The sequence below is a fragment of the Parasteatoda tepidariorum genome, chromosome 2 (assembly GCF_043381705.1).
Source record: "Parasteatoda tepidariorum isolate YZ-2023 chromosome 2, CAS_Ptep_4.0, whole genome shotgun sequence".
Lineage (NCBI taxonomy): Eukaryota > Metazoa > Arthropoda > Arachnida > Araneae > Theridiidae > Parasteatoda > Parasteatoda tepidariorum.
This window is the reverse complement of record NC_092205.1, coordinates 89,205,085-89,225,783: the sequence shown is the minus strand read 5'-3', so window position 1 is coordinate 89,225,783 and position 20,699 is coordinate 89,205,085. Positions and strand designations below refer to the sequence as shown.

The 20,699-nt window shown below is 32.1% G+C and overlaps 1 protein-coding gene across 1 annotated transcript in view; it reads right to left on the bottom strand.

Annotated features, from left to right (window-relative positions):
- Nucleotides 1–11,370, bottom strand: part of LOC107443872 (AT-rich interactive domain-containing protein 2) — a gene marked incomplete in the record, with an annotated part of 42,645 nt that extends 31,275 nt beyond the window's left edge. Inside the window, 1 exon segment of the mRNA XM_043049341.2 lies at nucleotides 11,209–11,370. Coding sequence (XP_042905275.1) covers nucleotides 11,209–11,228 — 20 coding nt within the window.
- Between the last annotated feature and the right edge of the window lie 9,329 nt (nucleotides 11,371–20,699).

The window sequence follows — 20,699 nt, the reverse complement described above, 5'->3', positions numbered from 1 at the left end:
CGTGCCTTTGCGAATACGCTTTACAATAAAGTTTTGAAATGACGCAAACGTAAGGACAAGTGCGGATGGTAAAACGGCAAATTTATTGAAAACTACAAGGTACATATTGTTACGAAATTCGAGAGTATTCCAGTTTCGATAAGAAAAAAGAAGATCTAAGCATATGCGACAGAAGATGAAGTGGAGTCCCGCCCCGAACGCATTGATTGTCTGCTGTGCTCCGCGCGCTTGGCAGACACCAAGACGCTAGGCCCGGTTAGAAACGGTGGCATTAAAAAACATGTGAGAGAGCTCGGGAACAAAACAGAAAGATCCGCGGGTGTTTTATAAAAAGGGCCGCCGGCAGTATTTAACAAATTCAAGGACCTATCAAGTTTTTCAAGGACCTAAGACGTTTTTCAAGCACTTTCAAGGACCTAAATTTAGCAAAAAAATTCAAGGACTTTCAAGGACCGTGGGAACCCTGTTGTCTGTAAACCAGTTATTCACACAAAGAGCAAATAAACCTAGTAACCCTATCAAAAATTTCTTATCATTGGATAAACAGGAGGAAAATTGATAACAGGACAGGTTCTACCAGGGAAAGAGGAATGTTATTATGAGAAAATTACATATTTTGAATTACAGAATTTTTCCTCGAAACTTTATTTTTGCCCGTCAGTCTTTGAATAAACTAGTTTTTTTTATTTTTCTAACTTTATGAATATGTAAGAAAAATCCTGACTTTTTAGCTTAATTTTAGAGTAGCCGGACTTTTGCAGGTTTTTCTGACCGTATAGGAACCCTGTATTTTCCTGAATAATAAAAGTACAGTAGTAAACATAAAATTTCCTAAATAAATATGAATACCCAAACAATTTTTCTTCAGCAGCTTATAAATTTTATTTAATAACGGAATTTATTAAAAAATAATTTTATTTTTGATCCAATTTTTTTTTTTTTTAATTGCTGAAATGTACTTACATATTTTTAAGTTTGTACAATTAAAATATATAATTAAATTAGCTTGAAATTATTTAAAAGCATCAATAAAAGTTACAGAGCAAAAATAAAAAGCGGTTTGTTTGCAAAATATTGGCGAGAAAAAGATGCGTCAAATCCAATTGCACACGTTTCATCGAAAAAGCAGTAAAAATATCAAAATATTAATATCAATATGAAATTTAATTGTAATGAAGATACCTACAAATGTTAACTACATTTAATCCATTAATTTAAATATTAATATAAAAAATAGCAATTTTGCTAGTTAAAAACTAATTTAATTAATTCCATAACCTGATGTGCTGACTAAAAAATCCAAATAAATATTTAAAAGTGAATGTAAAAGAATAAAAATCTTATTTTCACATTCGTATGCACAGCAGTATATTTATCGAATTTTATTGTTCAAAGCAGAGCTCAGCAATCCACCTCCATAGTAAAAGACTGGGGATAGGGTTTACTGGAGAGAAAATCGTCCCGGAATCACATGATAATGTTCTTTGCAACAAGGGAAGGGGGACTGGTTATCTCTATGTAAATCACTCTTCTAAGAGTAGGACCAATCAACTTTTGCCCACCTGGGTTGGTTTTTTTAAAAAAAATATTTTCAGATTGTTAAAGGTTAACGACATCTATGAAACTAAACCGTATTCCATTTCTAATGATTTCATTGAAATTAAAGTGCAGAAATTAAGATTCACAATTTTTTTCAAATATTAAAAAAAAGGGGGTAAATAAAGAAATTTGGAAAAAACATTGAAAAAATTATTAGAGCAACTTTTAATATTTCACTGCATCACATATCCAGTTGTGGGCAATTTTGCTAAGTATTCAGTTATGCCAAAAAAAGTCTTTATTTTCTATTAATAGAATGTTACATGGGTATAGATCAAAAGATTTAATACTAAAAAGAATAAGAGTTACGCATGAAAGTAGTTTTCGTAACTATGTCATGTTAAATTAAGTCCTATTTCAAATAAATACAGGCCCTACTAATATCTAAGCACCTTAAATCATTCCACTATTTTTCCATTAGGCTTAAATTAATATTTTTTTTATTCAGTGCAATAAATATTTTTATGAAAATTTTTATAGAATAAAAATACAATTATGCTCGAGAAAATTAATAATTTTTAAACCAGGGTTGGGTTTTTGCCGTCAAAAACTGGTTTTTGACATGACAGTGGTAAAAACCGTCAAAAACCTACTGTTTTCTTTAATTTATGGCATATAGCGGACAATATATTATTTTCACATAATTGCCTTTGTAAATGATTGAATAAATGAATGTTGTAAATGATTGCTATTGATTTTGCAACTATATACATGTATTCTTATAGAAGGATATACATTCATATAGAAATATACTTATTGAAAATAGTGATGCTTATTTTTATCATTATAACTTGATTTGCAAAGGATTCAAAATTTTGCTCTTTTTAATTGTTAGAAATAAACAAACAAACAAAAGAGCTTGGAACTATTAATAAATTCGAGAACTAAAAAGAAGAATTTAAAATTTGGCATTTCTTAAATATTAGAAATAAGCTAAACAAAACTTTCAAAACTTGTAACTACTAACAAACTCTATATCACGATATANTCATACTACATTTTTCCGTAGACCACAATGACCTGACAGTTTAAAAGCTTCTCCACATACCTAATCTAGCAGAACATTTCAGATCTTTTACCATGGGAATATGCCATGGGAATAATCCGGTAGTCTTGCAGAACAATGCCCAACCCTAATCTCACACTACATTCTTCTGTAGACCTAAATGACCTGAAGGTTTAAAATCTTCCCCTCATAATCTTGCAGAGCATTTCAGATCGTTTACCATGGGAATATGCCGACCACATCAGTAAAATAAAGGCTTCATTGCACATTATAAAAGAGCATCTTATCCTCATTTCAAGTATAGTAAGCATAGAGGAGTTCCAAAATATGGTAAAGTTATTGCTTTCTTCATTGTTTAAAAATACAAAGAATGCATTACAAATGTTTGGCCAGGAAAGTATGTTTCAAGAAGTTCCTCTGCAGATTTGCCTGTTAGCTCCAAAAGACTACTCTCTGTCTTAAATTATTCTGAGTTTTCTATATTTTCCTCAAATGTAATGCAAATGATAATCTACATTGATTCCATGTTGAAGCAGTATAAAATATATTTTGAAAAAGAGGAAAACGTTGATATTGTCCTTAAACTAATGAAAATTCTCTTTAGCTTTGACCACTTGCTGGGACAGCAAATTCATCAGCGTACTTAGTAAGTTCATCTATGCAACACAATAATCTAAGGAGTTTCTAAGGACTAATTTAGAAATCTAAGTAGTTCCAAGCACTCCTTGGAGATTTTTTTATTTCCAAGGAGTTTCTAAGGAGTATAAGGAGTCTGTATGCACCCTGATAGTAGTTCTCGGTGGAATATATAAATAAAAGGGTAAAAAATGACTTTTCAAAGTTATCAACGCATTTCTATGGCCAGAAAATTGGTAAGGTTTCTTAATTAACAAATACTGATAAATTATATATATATATATATTTTTAATCAATTACAGATATAAGATATTTATTTGCAATATTTCTTTTTCATCCTCTATCATTCTTAATATTATTCTCTACTATAATTATAATTTGATATTTTACTTTGATTCCAAATTAACAGTTTAAAACTGAAAGTGGTATCTTTTATTATAAAGTAATCTGGTATTATCACCTCATCAGGATGTGTTTGGAAAAACATATTGAAAACAGTAACTCAACCATTTAAAATTATTACTTAACAGCAAATGTTTTAGATTTATTTGTATTATGAGCTTTACATAAAATTATTTCCCGCCAACTATTTCCATTTAAGCACATGCACTACCAATAGAACCGAATTTCATGAACTCTGTTGATTTCAAAGGTTAATGTGGGTCTTCTACTTAGAACTAACTGCCCCCCCCCCACAAAAAATTGGCATGAACTCTTCCATGTGCAGTATCCCCCTTGTCCACACTTTATTATTTTATTTTGGAACGCTTCACTCTCCTCATAGAAAATCATTCTAAGCAAAAGGAAGAATATATTAATGAAAGAGCATGCTTTCTTGGCTGTAGCCCCCTCACTCGATTAAAAATTTTAAATAAATTCTAATAATTAAAAGTATTTCATTTTCTGCAGCAAGTATGTTATTAAGTTTATTGATAAAAGATTTAATGCTAAGAACACTAATATTTATTAAAAAATTATCATATTTGCAGCTAACATTACTAAATATGCATGCAGCCCTTTGTTACTCGACCTGATGCACAAGTGGGACTGCATTCAAAAAGTTTGTGCACCACTATTCTACCATTAGGCCTTTTGGTGGTAAATAAAACCATCAGAATATACAACAAACTAAGAAAATGACTTTTTTGAATCCAATGGCACAATTTATTTCCTTAATATTTTACATTAAGAAGTTGAATTGTATAAACTAAACTACTAATGCTAATTGAAATGTTATAAATATTAACTGTGAGAGACAGGCCTTTTCTTGCCTGTCTTTTTCTTGCTAACAACCTTTTCTTGAAGTTTTTAAATTGCAAATAGAGCAATTGCTGCTATTAAATTAGAGATGCAACAAACAAATACAGTGAAACCTGTGTATAACGATACTGTCTATAGCGATATTTCCTTGAGGTCCCGGTGAAATTCCTATTTACTCAATGTATTTTTAACCTGTTTATAGCGATAACCACTTTTCAGTTAAACATGTCTACAACAATAATTTTTCCTCTTTTGATAGTTGATAGTTCTATTCCGATTTTTCTACCGTTGGAAAACGACTCCCCATCGAGTCTAAATGTGAGATAACAAAATGTTTTTTTTCTTTTTCAACCTCCTTTGTATGTAATATTCTTTCGTTGTTTCTGAGAAAAAAAGCCACTTTTAGGGGAAATTAGAGCTGTAGAAATGGGTGAAGGGGTATTGTAGGAGGGAGAGAGCTTCGTCAGAAAAACGGGTGACACACTGACGAGACATCGATGCGGCAGCGACACGCATCGATGTCTCGTCAATGTGTGGTCCGCCTTAGGTGGGGGGGAGGGGGAGTTTATCGCCAATGATGATATCCCTGCATTAAAAAGAACACTTCGAAGGTCAATCGTCTTGCTTTCCTCACCATTCATTAGCTGAGGAAAGGAGACAAGTTGCAAGGGGGCGTCCTTTTTTCAGAATGGTCACTTTCAAATCTTCTCAATCATAAGTAAGTCCTTATCATTACTCACTACGGACTGGCATGTTTTCCTTGCAATAAAGTTAATTTTAATTTTGAAGTGATGGCTCGGCGTAAAGCATTATCTTTTGAAGAAAAATTAAATATCATATCGGAAATTGATCAAGGATTAAAGCAAGTTGACGATGCTAAGAAATATGGGATTTCACAATCAACAATAGCTACTTTTTTGAAGAAAAGAAAATATATCAAAGATGCTGTGGAAGGAAGCAAAATTGATGGTAAAAGGAAAAGATTTAAAGGTGCAGTTAATGAGGATGTAGACAAAGCTACCCTAAGATGGTTCCATGAAATGAGACAACAAAATGTGCCAATTAGTGGTCCAATGATTGCAGAAAAAGCAAGAACATTTGCAACTTTGCTAGGCAACAATGAGTTCAAAGCCAGCAATGGGTGGATTACATCATTTCGAGAACGTCATGGTATTGTTTTTAAAACCATCTCAGGTGAAGAAAAGTCAGCTCCACTCAATGATGTTGCATCCTGGAAGCAACGAGAAAAAGAGACTATTGAAAAAACTTATTCTCCAGAAAACGTGTACAATGCTGATGAAACTGGCTTATTTTATCAGCTCATGCCAGATAAAACAATGGCATTTAAGGGAGAAAATTGTAAAGGCGGTAAAAAATCAAAACAGAGGTTAACTGTTCTACTTTGTGCAAACAGTACTGGAACCGATAAACTGAAGCCGTTCGTTATAGGCAAATACGCTAAACCTAGATGTTTTAAGAATGTGAAAAGTTTACCAGTTGACTACAAGGCAAACAAAAGAGCCTGGATGACAGAAGAAATATTTAACAACTGGCTGCTTGATGTGGATAAGGAGATGAAAAGAAAGAAGAAAAAAATAGCTCTCTTAGTTGACAACTGCACTCCTCACAACAATCCTCCAAGTTTGAAAAATATAAAATTGTTTTATTTTCCCCCAAATTGCACGTCGATTCTACAGCCATTAGATTTGGGAATAATAAAATGTTTCAAAGGATACTATCGAAAAAGATTAGTTCAGAACGTTGTTTATAATCTGGATAATAAACTCCCAAATCCTTATGCAGTTGATGTAAAAAATGCATGTGATTGGATTTCCGGAGGGTGGAATTCATTGACACAATCCACCATCCAAAATTGTTGGAAGAAAGCTTCTTTCTTTGAGGATAAAAGCAACGGAAACGCAGAAACTGAGCTTACTGAAATCACTGATGAAGAAGAAAAATGTGTGGCAGGCTTAAATTCGATTGTCAGTGATTTCCAAAGATCATCTAATACATCATTTCTATTTAACGCAGATGAATTTTTAAATTTAGATAATGATGTGTTGGTTTTCAGTGGTGCAAGTGATGAAGAGATTTTAGCAGAAGTTATCCCGGGTGATCAAAGTGATGAGGAAGAAGCAGCTGACTGTTCTCAAAACAGGACTCAAATTTCACCCGAGAATGCCATATTGCTAATTAACACTTTGCAAGATTTTGTTGCAACATTACCAAATGTAACTGATGTTCATTTGAATTCATTAGATGGACTGAAATCTATGTGCATGGAAATGGCAATTGCTTCCAAAAATAAGCAAACAAAACTAACCGATTATTTTTCTAAATAATTTCTGTTTTGATTCATAAAATTGTAAGTAAATTTTTCTTGTGTGCTGTTTCATAATTCTAAGTAAAATTTTCATTTGGAGCCTATAAAAGAAGTTTAATTTAGCATTAGTTTTAAACGTATACTTTTAAATTTCAAACCTGTCTATAACGATAACCTGCCTATAACAATATTTTATTTAGGTCCCTACAGTATCGTTATAGACAGGTTTTACTGTATTTGGTATTTAGGATATACTGCTCCACACAGAATATTCATTTTGGACGAATAATGGAAACAAAATCACTCACATTTTTAATAATTTCAATTGGCATATTTTAAATAACACAACTTAGTAATGTATAACTTTAAATGTGTTACGCATTAAGTAAACTTAAACAAATCTTAAATGTATAATATTTCATTTAAAAAATTGCCAGAAATTAATTTTTATATACATAATACTCTATTAATTAATTTTATGAAAAAATATAATCAATTATTGATCATTTATTTATTGACAAAAAAATTATGATTTAATATTACTAAGAATGTACACACGATATTTGTAAAAGTAGAAATATTTTCTTAGAATACTACTACATTTGAATTTAAACTTAGGTTGTCTCGAACTGTCTTCTTTCCTATCCCCCCGGGAAGTGTTTATTCGATTAACAAAACCGTAATGAAGATAAACAAATTTGTGAAGGGTCCGATTAAAAGATAAATTATTTTGTGAAGGGTCTGTTAATGGACTCAAATTTCTTCAAAACGGACCCCTGGCAGAGTATTGATTTTCTTAGAAAAATGCCGATAGTTAATTCTATTTCTGTGTTTCAGAATAAAACATAAAGTATGCGCCCACACTCATTATTTAATAAAAGTGTGGCAGAGAAAAAAGAATTTGCCCATTTTATGGTTCAGTTAGCTGGCTGTGAGCAAACTCAGCAGCTATTATTGAATGCAGGTTTTCTACATGTGGATTTGTTTGAAAAATAGACTGCAAACTGCAAAACAGTTTATGTCAAGAAATAGCTTGAAGTTTAAAGATTTAACGAGTGAATCTTCTTTAAATATTCTTTAAAATATTACCATAAAAGGAAAATTTCAAAAATTATTAAAAAGTTTTTGCCCAACTTTTTAGCATTTAATCAAGATTATTTGCTTAAAAATGATAAAATGTGTCACGAATTGAAAATGTGTGAAATTATAATAATAACTGTAGTAATAACAGGAAAAAAAGGATGGCAAACCAATTCCTTTTTTTTTTGTCATTTCTTAAAACAACCCACTAAAATATGGGTTTTATTGGTTTTTCTTTTTAAAAAATCAAACCAAGGTTTTTTTGGGCAGGTGGGTGGGTAGACAGTCCTGTATGATGAGAAGATAATACCTATGCTATTGTTTTAAAGCACCAGTAACTCTATGATTCTGGCACTAATTGAACAAAGCATATAACATTTTTTTCACCGTATTCAGGGGTCTGCTTAGAAGAAATTTGGCTGCGTTAACAGTACCTTTTAAAAATATCCTTCAATAATCCTCACAAAATATTTTAACTTAAGAACAAACCCTTCACGATATCTATATCTTTTAATCGGACCCTTCACAAGAGACATTCGATAGACAGCGTATTATTGTAAATAGGTTAGAAGAATTGACTGATGCTGAATGTTCAGCTATTATGGAGATTTTCAAATCTACTGGCAATCAATCGACGTATATTGCTCTAATATTTTGTTAATCATGTTTTTCTGCTTTAATTCTAAGGCTAAGTTTGATCTCATTACATTTATATTATTTACCTTAACCTCTTTGAAGTAAAAAAAATTTATAAATTCTAAATGCAGTATTCTAAGAAAATATTTCTACTTCTACAAACAGTGTATGAACATTCTTTTTGATATTAAATGATATTTTTTTTTGCATATAAATTATTGAGCAATATATTATTCATAAAATTNTAAAACTGAAAATAAATTTTAAATTATACAACCCTCATAAATTAACGATCGTAATTGAAATAAAATTACAAAAGTTTGAAATAAACACAAACAGTCCACCAGAGCTCATTCTAGGCAGGGTAAACATTGCGCAGCACCCTACTGCCCTTTTAGTCAAAAGAATCCACCCTGTTGCCCCTGAAGTAAATTAGTGTCCTGATGTATTAAGACTCCATACCCTTTTTGCTCTTTCTTTCCTCAACTCTTTCTTTTTTCCCCAAACTCTACAGTGGATTTCTCAAACTTTTATTTTTAACTCTTTTTATTTAGTTTGTCATTGCTGTCAATACAAAGATTTATATGAGAAAGGAAAAATAGTCAACAAACCCCCTTGTTGCACTTGTCTTTGAAAGTTTGCAGTTACTTTCACTATCATTAAATCATAATTATTATTAATCATTTTAATTATTAAATCATAACTATCTATACATACTTAAAAACATACATTTATTATTTTATTAATATATGCATGCATTTTAAATAAATTACCAAGCTAATTAGCTCGATACATATGTTAATTTATTAATGAAAATTAGTAATTAATATGATTGCTTTGCTACTTTTAGTAAAGTAAAAAAAAATTTTCTTTTACTAATAGACAATGTTTTTTAATAAAACGTGTAAAGCCCCTGGAAAGAAATTATTGCCTTTTTAGAATAATAATGCCCTTTTTTTAAACTTTTGCACCCTGCCCTTTTTTTGTGTGCCTAGAATGAGCTCTGGTGATACTTAACTAAGTTGTAATATTTAAAATATGTCAATTGAAATTATTAAAAATGTGAGTGATTTTGTTTCCATTATACATCCAAAAAGATTATTCTGTGTTGTGCAGTATAGGCTAAATGCCAAATATTTGCATGTTGCACCTCTAATTTAATAGCAGCAACATCTGTTTATTTTTTAAAATTAAATTTTTTTATTATAATTCCACAGTGTTGAGCTTAATCTTGTATCCATTTACAAATTCGAAACTCCTTGAAAAGGTTTTTTGCAATAACCAGACCCTATTTGCGCAAATTCACAAAACAGGACCCTGGTAGAAAGAATGCGACTTAACGATTATTTTATATTCATAAATTACGAGTAATTTTTTCACAATTTTACAAAAACAGGACCTTTTACAAAATGTCCTGACAGACCCCTGGTATTATTATTATACATAATGGTTAGAGCAACTTTTTCTAGGTAAGAACATTGAAAATAACTACAATCTCTCAACTTTAAAATAAATAGGAAAGAGAAGTTAACCCAATAACCTCATTTTTCCAGAGATCTCTATATTGTTTTACTGAACTGTTAAACTGTGTGAAGTTTACAAATCTATAATGCTTGAATCTAAAAAACAATTATAATTCATATTTCATATATATAAGTCTTCCACGATTTATCAACCCACTTAGATGACTCTTGAAATGTAGTTCTATGGTGTAACACAAGTCTTGCTTTATTGCTTTAAACTTGAAATTCAGTCTAAAGATATTAAACTTTAGTTAAATAATACTGTAAATGAATATTTCAATGAATGACCCAAATTTTAATTAAATGGCGGATTCTAATAATTTTGCATCCCTGATCTACATATCAAATTTGCATCAACTATATTCCCATCTTAAGACTACATTGAGAAAATCAATACAAATTAAGACTTAAACATTTATCAAAAATTGTTACAAAGATCTTATCAATAAGATTATATTTGTTTGTTGCTTGTAAGAGATATCTGTCATTTTTCATTCCTACTCTTTACAAGAACATACTATGTTAGGATTAAGGGCAAGAGTATGAGTTAATTCTGGGCAAGTTAAAGTTTAATTCTGATTATATATTTGTGGATATTAGATGTTTCAACTGTTGCGATCAGGTAAAAATTTTTAAACGCGGCCTCAAAAGGCAAACATATTAACCTTACACTTTTGGCTGAACAATGCAGTCTGATTGTTGGTGGTGTGGTATAATAAAAAATACGGAAGAAGAGATCAAGCAAAATAGAGTATCTTTTTTACATATAATAATGAATTATAGCACAAAGCAATAAATTACTGAACCATAACCTCATATATCTTGGTAAATGGTGATTGACAGGTCGACAACAATGCGATTTCGGTAGGTCATTTCAAAGTAGAAATATTTTGATTCTGCGGATTATATTGAAAAGGGGATTAAATTTATTTACCAGAATGTTTTCATCAGTTTAGAGCGCACAAAATATACACAAACTCACGTGGTGTAAAAGAAAAGCGCGCGTTTTATTTTTCGACTGCCAGTATGTTGGTAAACGAAGCGATCTGGGAGATCGGACGACGTCATGATCAATAGTACCGAAAAATACGACAGAGCAGCTGATAAAGCGAACGCAATAAAGAGAAAGCTAATAATCTTACCGGTTGATACACACTCCCATCCAGTTTCAATTTTAGACAAATTGCACACACCTTTTCATTTGCAACAATCTGAGTCCATCAATTGTTGTTTGCGATTCCTGGAGTTGCCATTCAAAAGAAATAAAATTGCATAAACATACACTAAATGACCGGGCTTCCGTGATTGTAGGTTCTGTTCCTTGACTGTCCTTCCGCAAATAATAAGATGGAGAGCAAATAGCAGGTTCGATTCAAATCATTTTATGCATTCCATTTGATATCATTTTCTGTTCCTATTTTTTACCATCTAAAACCATTAATAGTAACTTTTATTGCACAGACCACTTCGGTTATGTTTAAACTAATGAAGAATGATCTTAAACGACGGTATAACTATATCAATGCTTTGCATTTACCACCTCAAGAACCATTCTTACTGCCTTTAATTTTTCGCATGAGAAAGTGTTTTGCGTTAAGGAAACCTCAGGTTGGTGAAGAATATTCCCGAGAGAAAACTTGTCTACCAGATTCTCATTGACTGACTAAAAAATAAATTACTAGCTCTAAAAACGCCTTGTTAAGGCACATTCTTGTTACATCCAAATGTGCAAAAAGCGCACGTGCATTTACGAAGTACAAGTAAAAGGCCATTTCACTGCATACTCATGCACTTCCTTCCAGGGTAAATAAGAACTTGATTGGTAGAATATGTTCTCCTGCGAAAAATCTACCAATCAGGTTCTCCTTTTTCTCTATGGTATTCGAAGGTGCGTGAATCACATTTAGTGAGAATGGTCCTTAAAAATAAATTGCTTGAGGGTCGCATACATTTACCACATGCACAACATACATTTACCGCATGCATAATTCGGATATAGCAAGAATGGTCATTCAGGGGTCATTCACACTTTACGTAAAAAAATTCCTGAACTAGAAACTGATTGGTGAAATATATTTACCCGGGAAAAAATCACCCATCAAGTTCTTGCTCGCATCTCCAAATTCGAATATGTGATTTCTGCGTATACAGTGTGAATGGCTCTTTAGTGGCAATTAACAAACCAATCGCGCGACGTTCACAACTTCTTCACATTAGAATTGCACGAATGGAATTACTTTTACAAAAAACTTGAATCACAACAAGCATATTTGGCAAAAGTTTAAAAAAAAAAGTCATTCTCATTGTAGTTAAAATCATTCTTATTTAATGACCTTTTTCACCACATGCGAATGGTTCGCAGCTGCGAGCAGAAACCTGATTGACGAGATTTTTGCAAGTAAATATTGTACATCGTCGCTTTGAAACTAAACCGTGGTAATTCAAAAAAAGCAAGTTTTTCAGAAGAGCGATTTCTAACTTTTCAAGCAATCGAATCCCGCCAATGCGATAACGATTTATTTGCTCTCTAAATTAATTTTATGGAACTTAGGAAGATAACACGTTGTTTCTCTAAAAGGGTGATTTTTTTTTACACAAAATGACCCAAATATCTCATTTTTTGGATTTTTTTGAGTTACTACGGCTTAGTTTCAAAGCAACGACATGTCACCAATCATGTTATCAATCGCATACGAGGCTGTATTTTTTTGCATGGATTTATCATGAATCTTAGCGGCTTAGAGATGGCACTAACTGAGTTCTTAATGATAACACTATCGGTACTGCAGCATCTAATTTGTGCATTATTATAGAAGTAATAGATATATCAATTTGCCTTCTATCTTTATTTTAAAACTAATAAAGAGTTATTACTAAATAACTCTTTATAAATTTATAATTTACAAAGAGTTACGCAAAATTCTGAAATATATTTAATTTATGTCTAAAGTAAGTATTGCGGAGTTTTGAACAATATAAAAGCGAGAAGTATGGACAGAGAACCGTATAAAGTAAAGCACTGGGGAGGTGGTATTGGTTGAAATTTGCATCAATACCTCCAAATAACTACTTTTGATATAGTTCTAAAAACACGTCTTCCTATGTTGTTACACTTTTATATTTCTCAATATGACTTGTAGTACATGTCATTTAATTTGTAATTCCATTTAACTTTATTTGAAAACATAAAATATTAGGGAAACACTTAAATCAAGGAAATCCTTACTTTATTTATATCGTGGCATTAATTTCTTTTAATCGATTAATGACACACGAGCTTTCGAAATTTATAAATACAGAAAAATCTTGTGAATGGTAAATTACAAGCAAATTCAATACTACGTAAAATAAGTAAGTTAATTGGAAGATTTCGCTGTTTTACGTTAGATTCTTAACCTTCCCGTACGCAAAATTGAAGCAACTAAGCATGCTCTCGTTTATTTTAGATGCTACGTTTTTTAACAATATTTGGCGTGATTTACGTTACAAAGACAAGGCCACAAGCATGGTATTTATGGCTGTTGAATGTTGTTTTCTGTTTAAGCTTGCCTTCGAACTAAAAATATGGACGTGGAATACGAATTTGAAGAAATGTATTAATGAAATTTCGAAATGAATCGTGAGATCTTACAACAAGTGGTTAATTCAAAATTTTCAAGTTAGGAAACTATATGGAACTGAAAACTACATTGAACATAGCTCTAGAAAAAAGCGTTGTGGAAATTTCAAAAAAAAAATATAAAANTATATATACAGGGTGATTCTAAAAAGATGGGCAAAATTTTAGGAAGTGACAGTACAATTTTTATCAAAGAATGCATGGTTGCAAACGCAAAGGTGCTGGCGTATTTGGAAAGTTGTTTGATGCAAACGTCGTGAAAGCTCCATTCCTGTTGCGAGTTACTATTTGCATGTTATGGGAAGAAGAAGAGCTCGCATGCAAATTTTTTGTCACGATTCATACATAAAAGCTGCTGATTATAGTGCTATAATGTCAAAAAATATTAAAAAAATAATTGGCTTCTTGTGGGGACAGCTGAAGGCTGCTATGTGTGAGATTCCCATTGAATCTGCAGAAGAACTTGTTGCCAAGCTTTCGGCCTCTGCAGGGAAAGTTCATGATATTCTTGGTGTGTTTCAGAATGTACTCCTATCTTTTCTTCGCCGTTGTACTGGGTGCATAGCCACTGCCGGCCACTGTTTTGAACACTTATTGTAATCACATGCCGTTAAATTTGCCTTTATAACTTAACTTCATCGTTCTTTGGTTGTTTTTGCTTCATATAAGAACATAAACTTTGACGCCCTCTAGCGGTTTTGTATTTTGTTTTCGACTATGCATTCTTTGAAAAAATTTGTTTGTGTACTATCACTTCCTAAAATTTTGCCCATCTTTTTAGAATCACCCTGTATATATTTGTGACAATTATGTTCGAAAAAAGTTATCAAGGGAGAAAACATCGTAGAACATTTCTATATAACTGAGAAGAGGAGGAGGGTCAAGACATGGAATCGGTTATCTCCCTAGATGGCGTATTCGAGCGTTGCGATCGCGAATAATTCCACGACGCTTTCTTTTAGAATTTTGTTCAATGTAGTTTTCAGTTTCAGGTAGTTTCCTAACTTAACATTTTTTAATTTATTTGAAAATCAAGAGAGAAACTGACGCATTTCTTTTCCTATGACTCTCCACACGCTAATGGTATAAGCATTCAAAGTATTGCCATAGGTAAAGATTTCTGCTCTACGACACCTATAGCCATTTCGATCGCCAATTGCTGAATTCATTAAAATCTATTATCTACCGAGTTTTTCTGCTCATAGTACCACAGTTTTACGTAGAGTAAGGCATCTTGAATCGTATGCCACAGTTTTAAAGAGATAATCTATAATTTGTATACGGTAAGAACTCCCCCAGCAAAAAAGTCTGAGGCCGTCTACTGCTATGGAAACAGGAATAGCTCATTTCAGGGAGGGACACAACACAATAGACCAAAGAAAAAGATTCCCCTTCTGTCACTGACCCGACCCAAAACAGTAACCCCACCCCCCTACTTGAAATAGTTATATCTCATTAAAATAGTCACCACGGGTCCAGACGGATGACATGGGGAGTTCTTACTTTAGACAAACTGTACATCTATTGTAAATGTTTGTTTTGATTTTGCGGTCGAAGTTAAACTGATATTCCACTACGTTAGGGTTTTTAACTTACGGATTTTTGCCGAATCTCTTACTTTCACTTACGTAAGTTTGATATTTTTTCGCATGAGCATTTACTTGAAGTGTTTCGTCCGGGAGTGTAAGGAAGCTAACGTAAATTTGCGAACTCTCCCTAATATAACTTCCTAGAATATCAAATCTTTTCACACCTCGGTAAATGACACAGCATCGTAAATGGTGGGATAGGTCCAAAGTTTTCGAAATGTTGTTCCGGTTTCAGAATCTTGTTGTCCCGCAGTGGACTGGTCGTTAAGACACGGTTCCCAGCAGATCACCAAAGTCAAGCATCACTGGTTGCGACCAGTGTGCGGGTGGGTGATCACTTGGATTAGTCTGCGTAGGGACCGAGGGTATGTGGTATTAGTCGTCGTTAAATTGTTCTACCGTAAAGTGCCCGACTTCGAGGGCAGGTCGTCGAGCTGCCGAAGCGGGGGTGTCATCCCCTCTGCAGAGGATCAAAATTGTGATGGCATGTCTTCGGATCATCCTCAGGGATGTTTCCCAGACCGTCGCCAATAGCCCATTGCGCAGCTCTAGTGCGACGTAAATGAACTACAAAAACAGCAACAGCAAAATCTTGTTATTGTTTACATTCTGTTCCTAATCCACGAGAAGTACCAATGAAGGACAAACCATCACACTCACATGCAGCTGAGAAGAGGAATAGTAGGAAAGGAGTGGTTTCCAGTTTTCGATATGGATCCTGTATCTGCACCTGAAGGTCAATTCGGGGTGAGAGAGGCTAATTATACCTGAGAGGCTAATCCGAATCAGCTCATACACTTATTTTTTCCTACGCTCACAACAATACAGGTAAAATTAAGGGACTGATTCTCACTGTATTCTATTTGTTTTCCAATGAATTAGATACTATTTTTAATATAGTTTCTATATTAAAAGAACTATATTAAACTACTTTCAATATAGTTCTTTTAGATACTATATTTAAATATACGTTCTAAATTTAAATGACTGATTATGACTTTGTTTGAAAGAAAGATAAATTCTTTTTTTTTCCCTAAAAAAATAATAAAGTGACTGAATGGTACATATAAACAAGAGACAGGTATCCTGCTATTATGGAACATCTCTATTATTATTTAATAAGGTTCATAATCATCTTTTTTATTGTTCAAATCTCTTCTTTTTTATTGCTATCATATTCAGCCAAAAGAAATGGAGTTTGGGAGTGAAAATTAGAAATGCAATATTGAATTTTTTCACGTGCATGACGTCGTATTATTTTTACTTTTTTTTCTTCTAAATCCTAATTATTTTGTTTGAAACTTATCCCCTTTGAAACATGAATGATTACTATAGTGGTCTTCCTCTTCATGTAACGCAAATGCGGGTTAGTTCCATCACAAATTTCTCCCAATACTTGATCCAGGAATCCCTTGTTTTCTAAATTGTGTTCAAAACTACAAGGTTACGTAGTTGAACATTAGTAGTCGTAAGCCTAAAAATTGGGTCGACTGTTCAACGACGGTTATAAAAAAAATGAAATAAAATATAACCATCGTTTCCTGGCGAGAAAAAGAAAATGTAATTCTTTCTCGTGATTTTTTTATTTTTTTTTTACTATCCTCCTTCGCGGTCAGCTGACCCTTTTATCTGTTGGTGGACACTATGTTGCCTTCGACGCAATTACTTGGAGTGTTTAGCACTTGCAATTCACTCTCCTAAAGCACATTTTAATAAGAAAAAATCGGTTCTATTTTGACTGAATGTAAACAATAACAAGCTTCCTAAAGGCCTGTTTACACGGTCCAATTTCTTGAATCCGAGAAATTGGACGGATTTCTCTGTCCAAGAAATTGGAGGATTCGTTGACACTATCCAAGTTCTTGAATGTCGCTGATTCGTTGAAAGAAAAACTTGCGCATGCTCATTGTTAATATTCAACATTATAAAATAATACTTACATAAGTTTAAAATTNCTGGCCTAAAACAAATTTAAGAAAATTAATATCAAAACATAAATACAGTGTGAGGTATGCCATGTTTTGAGTATTATCCGTTATTTGGCTATATTTGTGTAAAGTAGCACCGTGTGATATAGTTTGGGCTGCATTATAGCATCTTTGCGAATTCTTCAGAATTCCTTTGTTGTAGGCTTGAAACTTAAATTGAAAGAACGCCTAATAATGCAAATACTAATAGTATAGTACAGGGATGGCGAACCAATGGCACACGTGCCATTTATGGCACGCGACACAATATTTTGGGCACGCTACCGATCGCTAAGTTCACTATGAGGCATATTAACAATTACAAAAACAAACAAACAAAAAAATAAACAATTATTAACAAAAAATTAACAGTTAATAACAAAAAAAAACTATTAATAACCATAAAAAATTAGCGAACAATGAGTAACTAGCAAAAAAAATTAACAGTCCTGCTTAAACTAACATCTTACAGCCTAATATAAGTTATTTGTCATTTAATCTGCAACAACAGAAGTCACACTGATGTTACGTTGAATTACGCGTGTAACTGAGACATTGCAAAATATATATATTTTTTTAATAGTAAATGAAGAATTTTGAGTTGATAGTATTCAGTATTATTATTTTACCAATAATCACGAAGTCAAAATTATTTGACGGCACGTTTATGACCTCATTAAACAATTTTTTAGAAAAAATGGCACGCTGATGCATAAAGGTTCGCCACCCCTGGTATAGTAATATTGGAGGGCGCGTTTTTTCTTATTTAGTTTCACAAAAAAAAAAAGGTCTTGAAAATGAATTTACTTCATTGTTGCAATTTCGAGCAGGATTCAGAACTTTAACGATGAAGTGAACATTATTGTCCCCTCAATAAAATATAAAAATGTGTCTAAAGAAATAAAATGAAATTCAAAACTTAAACTGCGTATTTCTTAAGTAGGCTAAAAAGGAGAAAATAGTTCTATTTTTTATTAGACCAAAAACAAAAAATTTGTGCTCATCGCTTTCGAAAGATGTGTGGGGGAATATTTGAAATGGTGACAATGATTTGTTTCGCAATGCGAAGCTTCCTATGGTTTGCATTTTGGGCTTTATATATATTTTTTTTTTCAGACTTGAAAAATATAGTTTCCAAGTTTCTTATTTCAATTTATTATTTTAGCTTCTTTAATTATGCCTGTTTATATAATTGAACAGTTTTATTAGTCGGAAAACAATCAGTCTATCAATGATGATTTGATAATATAGTTATTAAATTTGATAATTATTTGGTGATAATATGGCTATAAATTTGGTTTGTAGCGGCTTAACCATCTTATTATATAAAACGCTAATACGTACGTATGTATGTATCAATAAAACCGATGATATTTCTTTTCTCGAGCTGGCAACAGTTTTCATTTTTAATTGATTGGATTCGGCGCGCAAGAGCACGTAGTGNGAAAATCGGATCATTAGAACGAAAGTTATTCAGGGTGATATCTTTTTTTTTTTTGCGGACTGTACTTCATTGTTGCAATTTCGAGCAGGATTCAGAACTTTAACGATGAAGTGAACATTATTGTCCCCTCAATAAAATATAAAAATATATCTAAAGAAATAAAATGAAATTCAAAACTTAAACTGCGTATTTTTTAAGTAGGCTAAAAAGGAGAAAATAGTTCTATTTTTTATTAGACCAAAAACAAAATATTTGTGCCCATCGCTTTCGAAAGAAATGTGGGGGAATATTTGAAATGGTGACAATGATTTGTTTCGCAATGCGAAGCTTCCGATGGTTTGCATTTTGGGCTTAATATATATATATTTTTTCAGACTTGAAAAATATAGTTTCTTATTTCAATTTATTATTTTAGCCTCTTTAATTATGCCTGTTTATATAATTGAACAGTTTTATTAGTCGGAAGACAATCAGTCTATCAAATGATGATTTGATAATATAATTATTAAATTTGATAATTATTTGGTGATAATATGGCGATAAATTTGGTTTGTAGCGGCTTAACCATTGCAATTAATTTTGCTATCAGGCACAGAATTGTAATTTAAATTTAATAATTATGGCTCGTCGGAAAAAAAAAATCAAAATTTATATCGACAACAGTCCCTATTTGGCGATAAATTAAGCAGAATCACAAAAACGGTAGAAACTTGAGATGACTTATAGCTCAGAATTTCAATTAAAATTTTATAGCTCTAGCTAGTCCAAAAGTGGTAGAATTTTTGATTGACGATACGTTTTATTTGGAATAATTGTCGCCTTGTATCGATGTAGAAGCTGCTGAAAATTGCTTTGTCATGGGGAGAGGCAATTAAAAGTTAAGCATTTTAGCAATAGTGAAAAATGGGCTGAATTTAGATTCAGCGTAACAATCACTAAAGCGAGTTTATTAAAATGTAGTAAAAAAGTAGAATATATTTGGTTTTTGTAAAAAAATTTCATCTCCGAAATACAGAAATAATTCTTAAGCAATTGGTGAACAGAGCTAACTAGTGTAATTAAAGAAAACTGCGTCATCACTATATATTTGATAAAATGCTTCTAGATCATTTTGTTTATTTTCAATATCGGTCTAACAATTATTCAAAATAGTTTATGAATAATGTTTGATTATGATGAATTACGCTTAGCATTTATTTCGGAAACAAAATGCTCAATTGCCGAAACGTTACTAATACACATGTACCTTTAAAATTGGCGAATGAAGATTGAAAAGTATAAATGGGTTTAAGTCTTTGAGTTATCGATTGAAATAACCAAACATTTTCAGGGCGATTCATAATGGATGTTAATGATAATTGGCTGACGCATAAGTGCTGATACGAGAAAATTATTCGGAAATCGAATCGGCATTAAAATGAACAAGAATTGACGAATAATCAGTTTTTCCTTTTTGTGGAATAATCTATTCTTCCGGAAATTTCGTAACGCTCGTTATTTCACAAATGAATAGACCGTGATGGAATACTAATTTGACAAACATAATTTTATTTTTTTTCACGCAGCCTAAATTCAGTTTTTGGTATTGGTGTTAAAAATTGATTTATTGGAAAAAGGCAGATCTGTTCAAGACTTTCAAAACATTACAAACAAATTTTTTTTTTCATTTACCCTCCTCAAAAGTGGTAAAATAATGACATTTTTTGGATTTTTTTTTCTGTCGCATGCAATTTAATCGAACAAAATCGAATTGGGTACTTGCACTTCAAGAAGAAGATAACGGATACCCACACATGTGACATATGACGTCAGCACCAGCTGATTATTTGCTTGCAAAATGGCATGAGAATGCTAATTAATGAGTACAGACGATATTAAGTTATAAAATCAGATACAGAAGCGCAGTAACTCAGAATAAATATACCTTTTTTTTTCGAGGGATTCGGATTTTTGAGCATAATACAGGGTGTTTATAAAGTCCCGGACCCATTTTGATGTTTAATAACTCATAAAA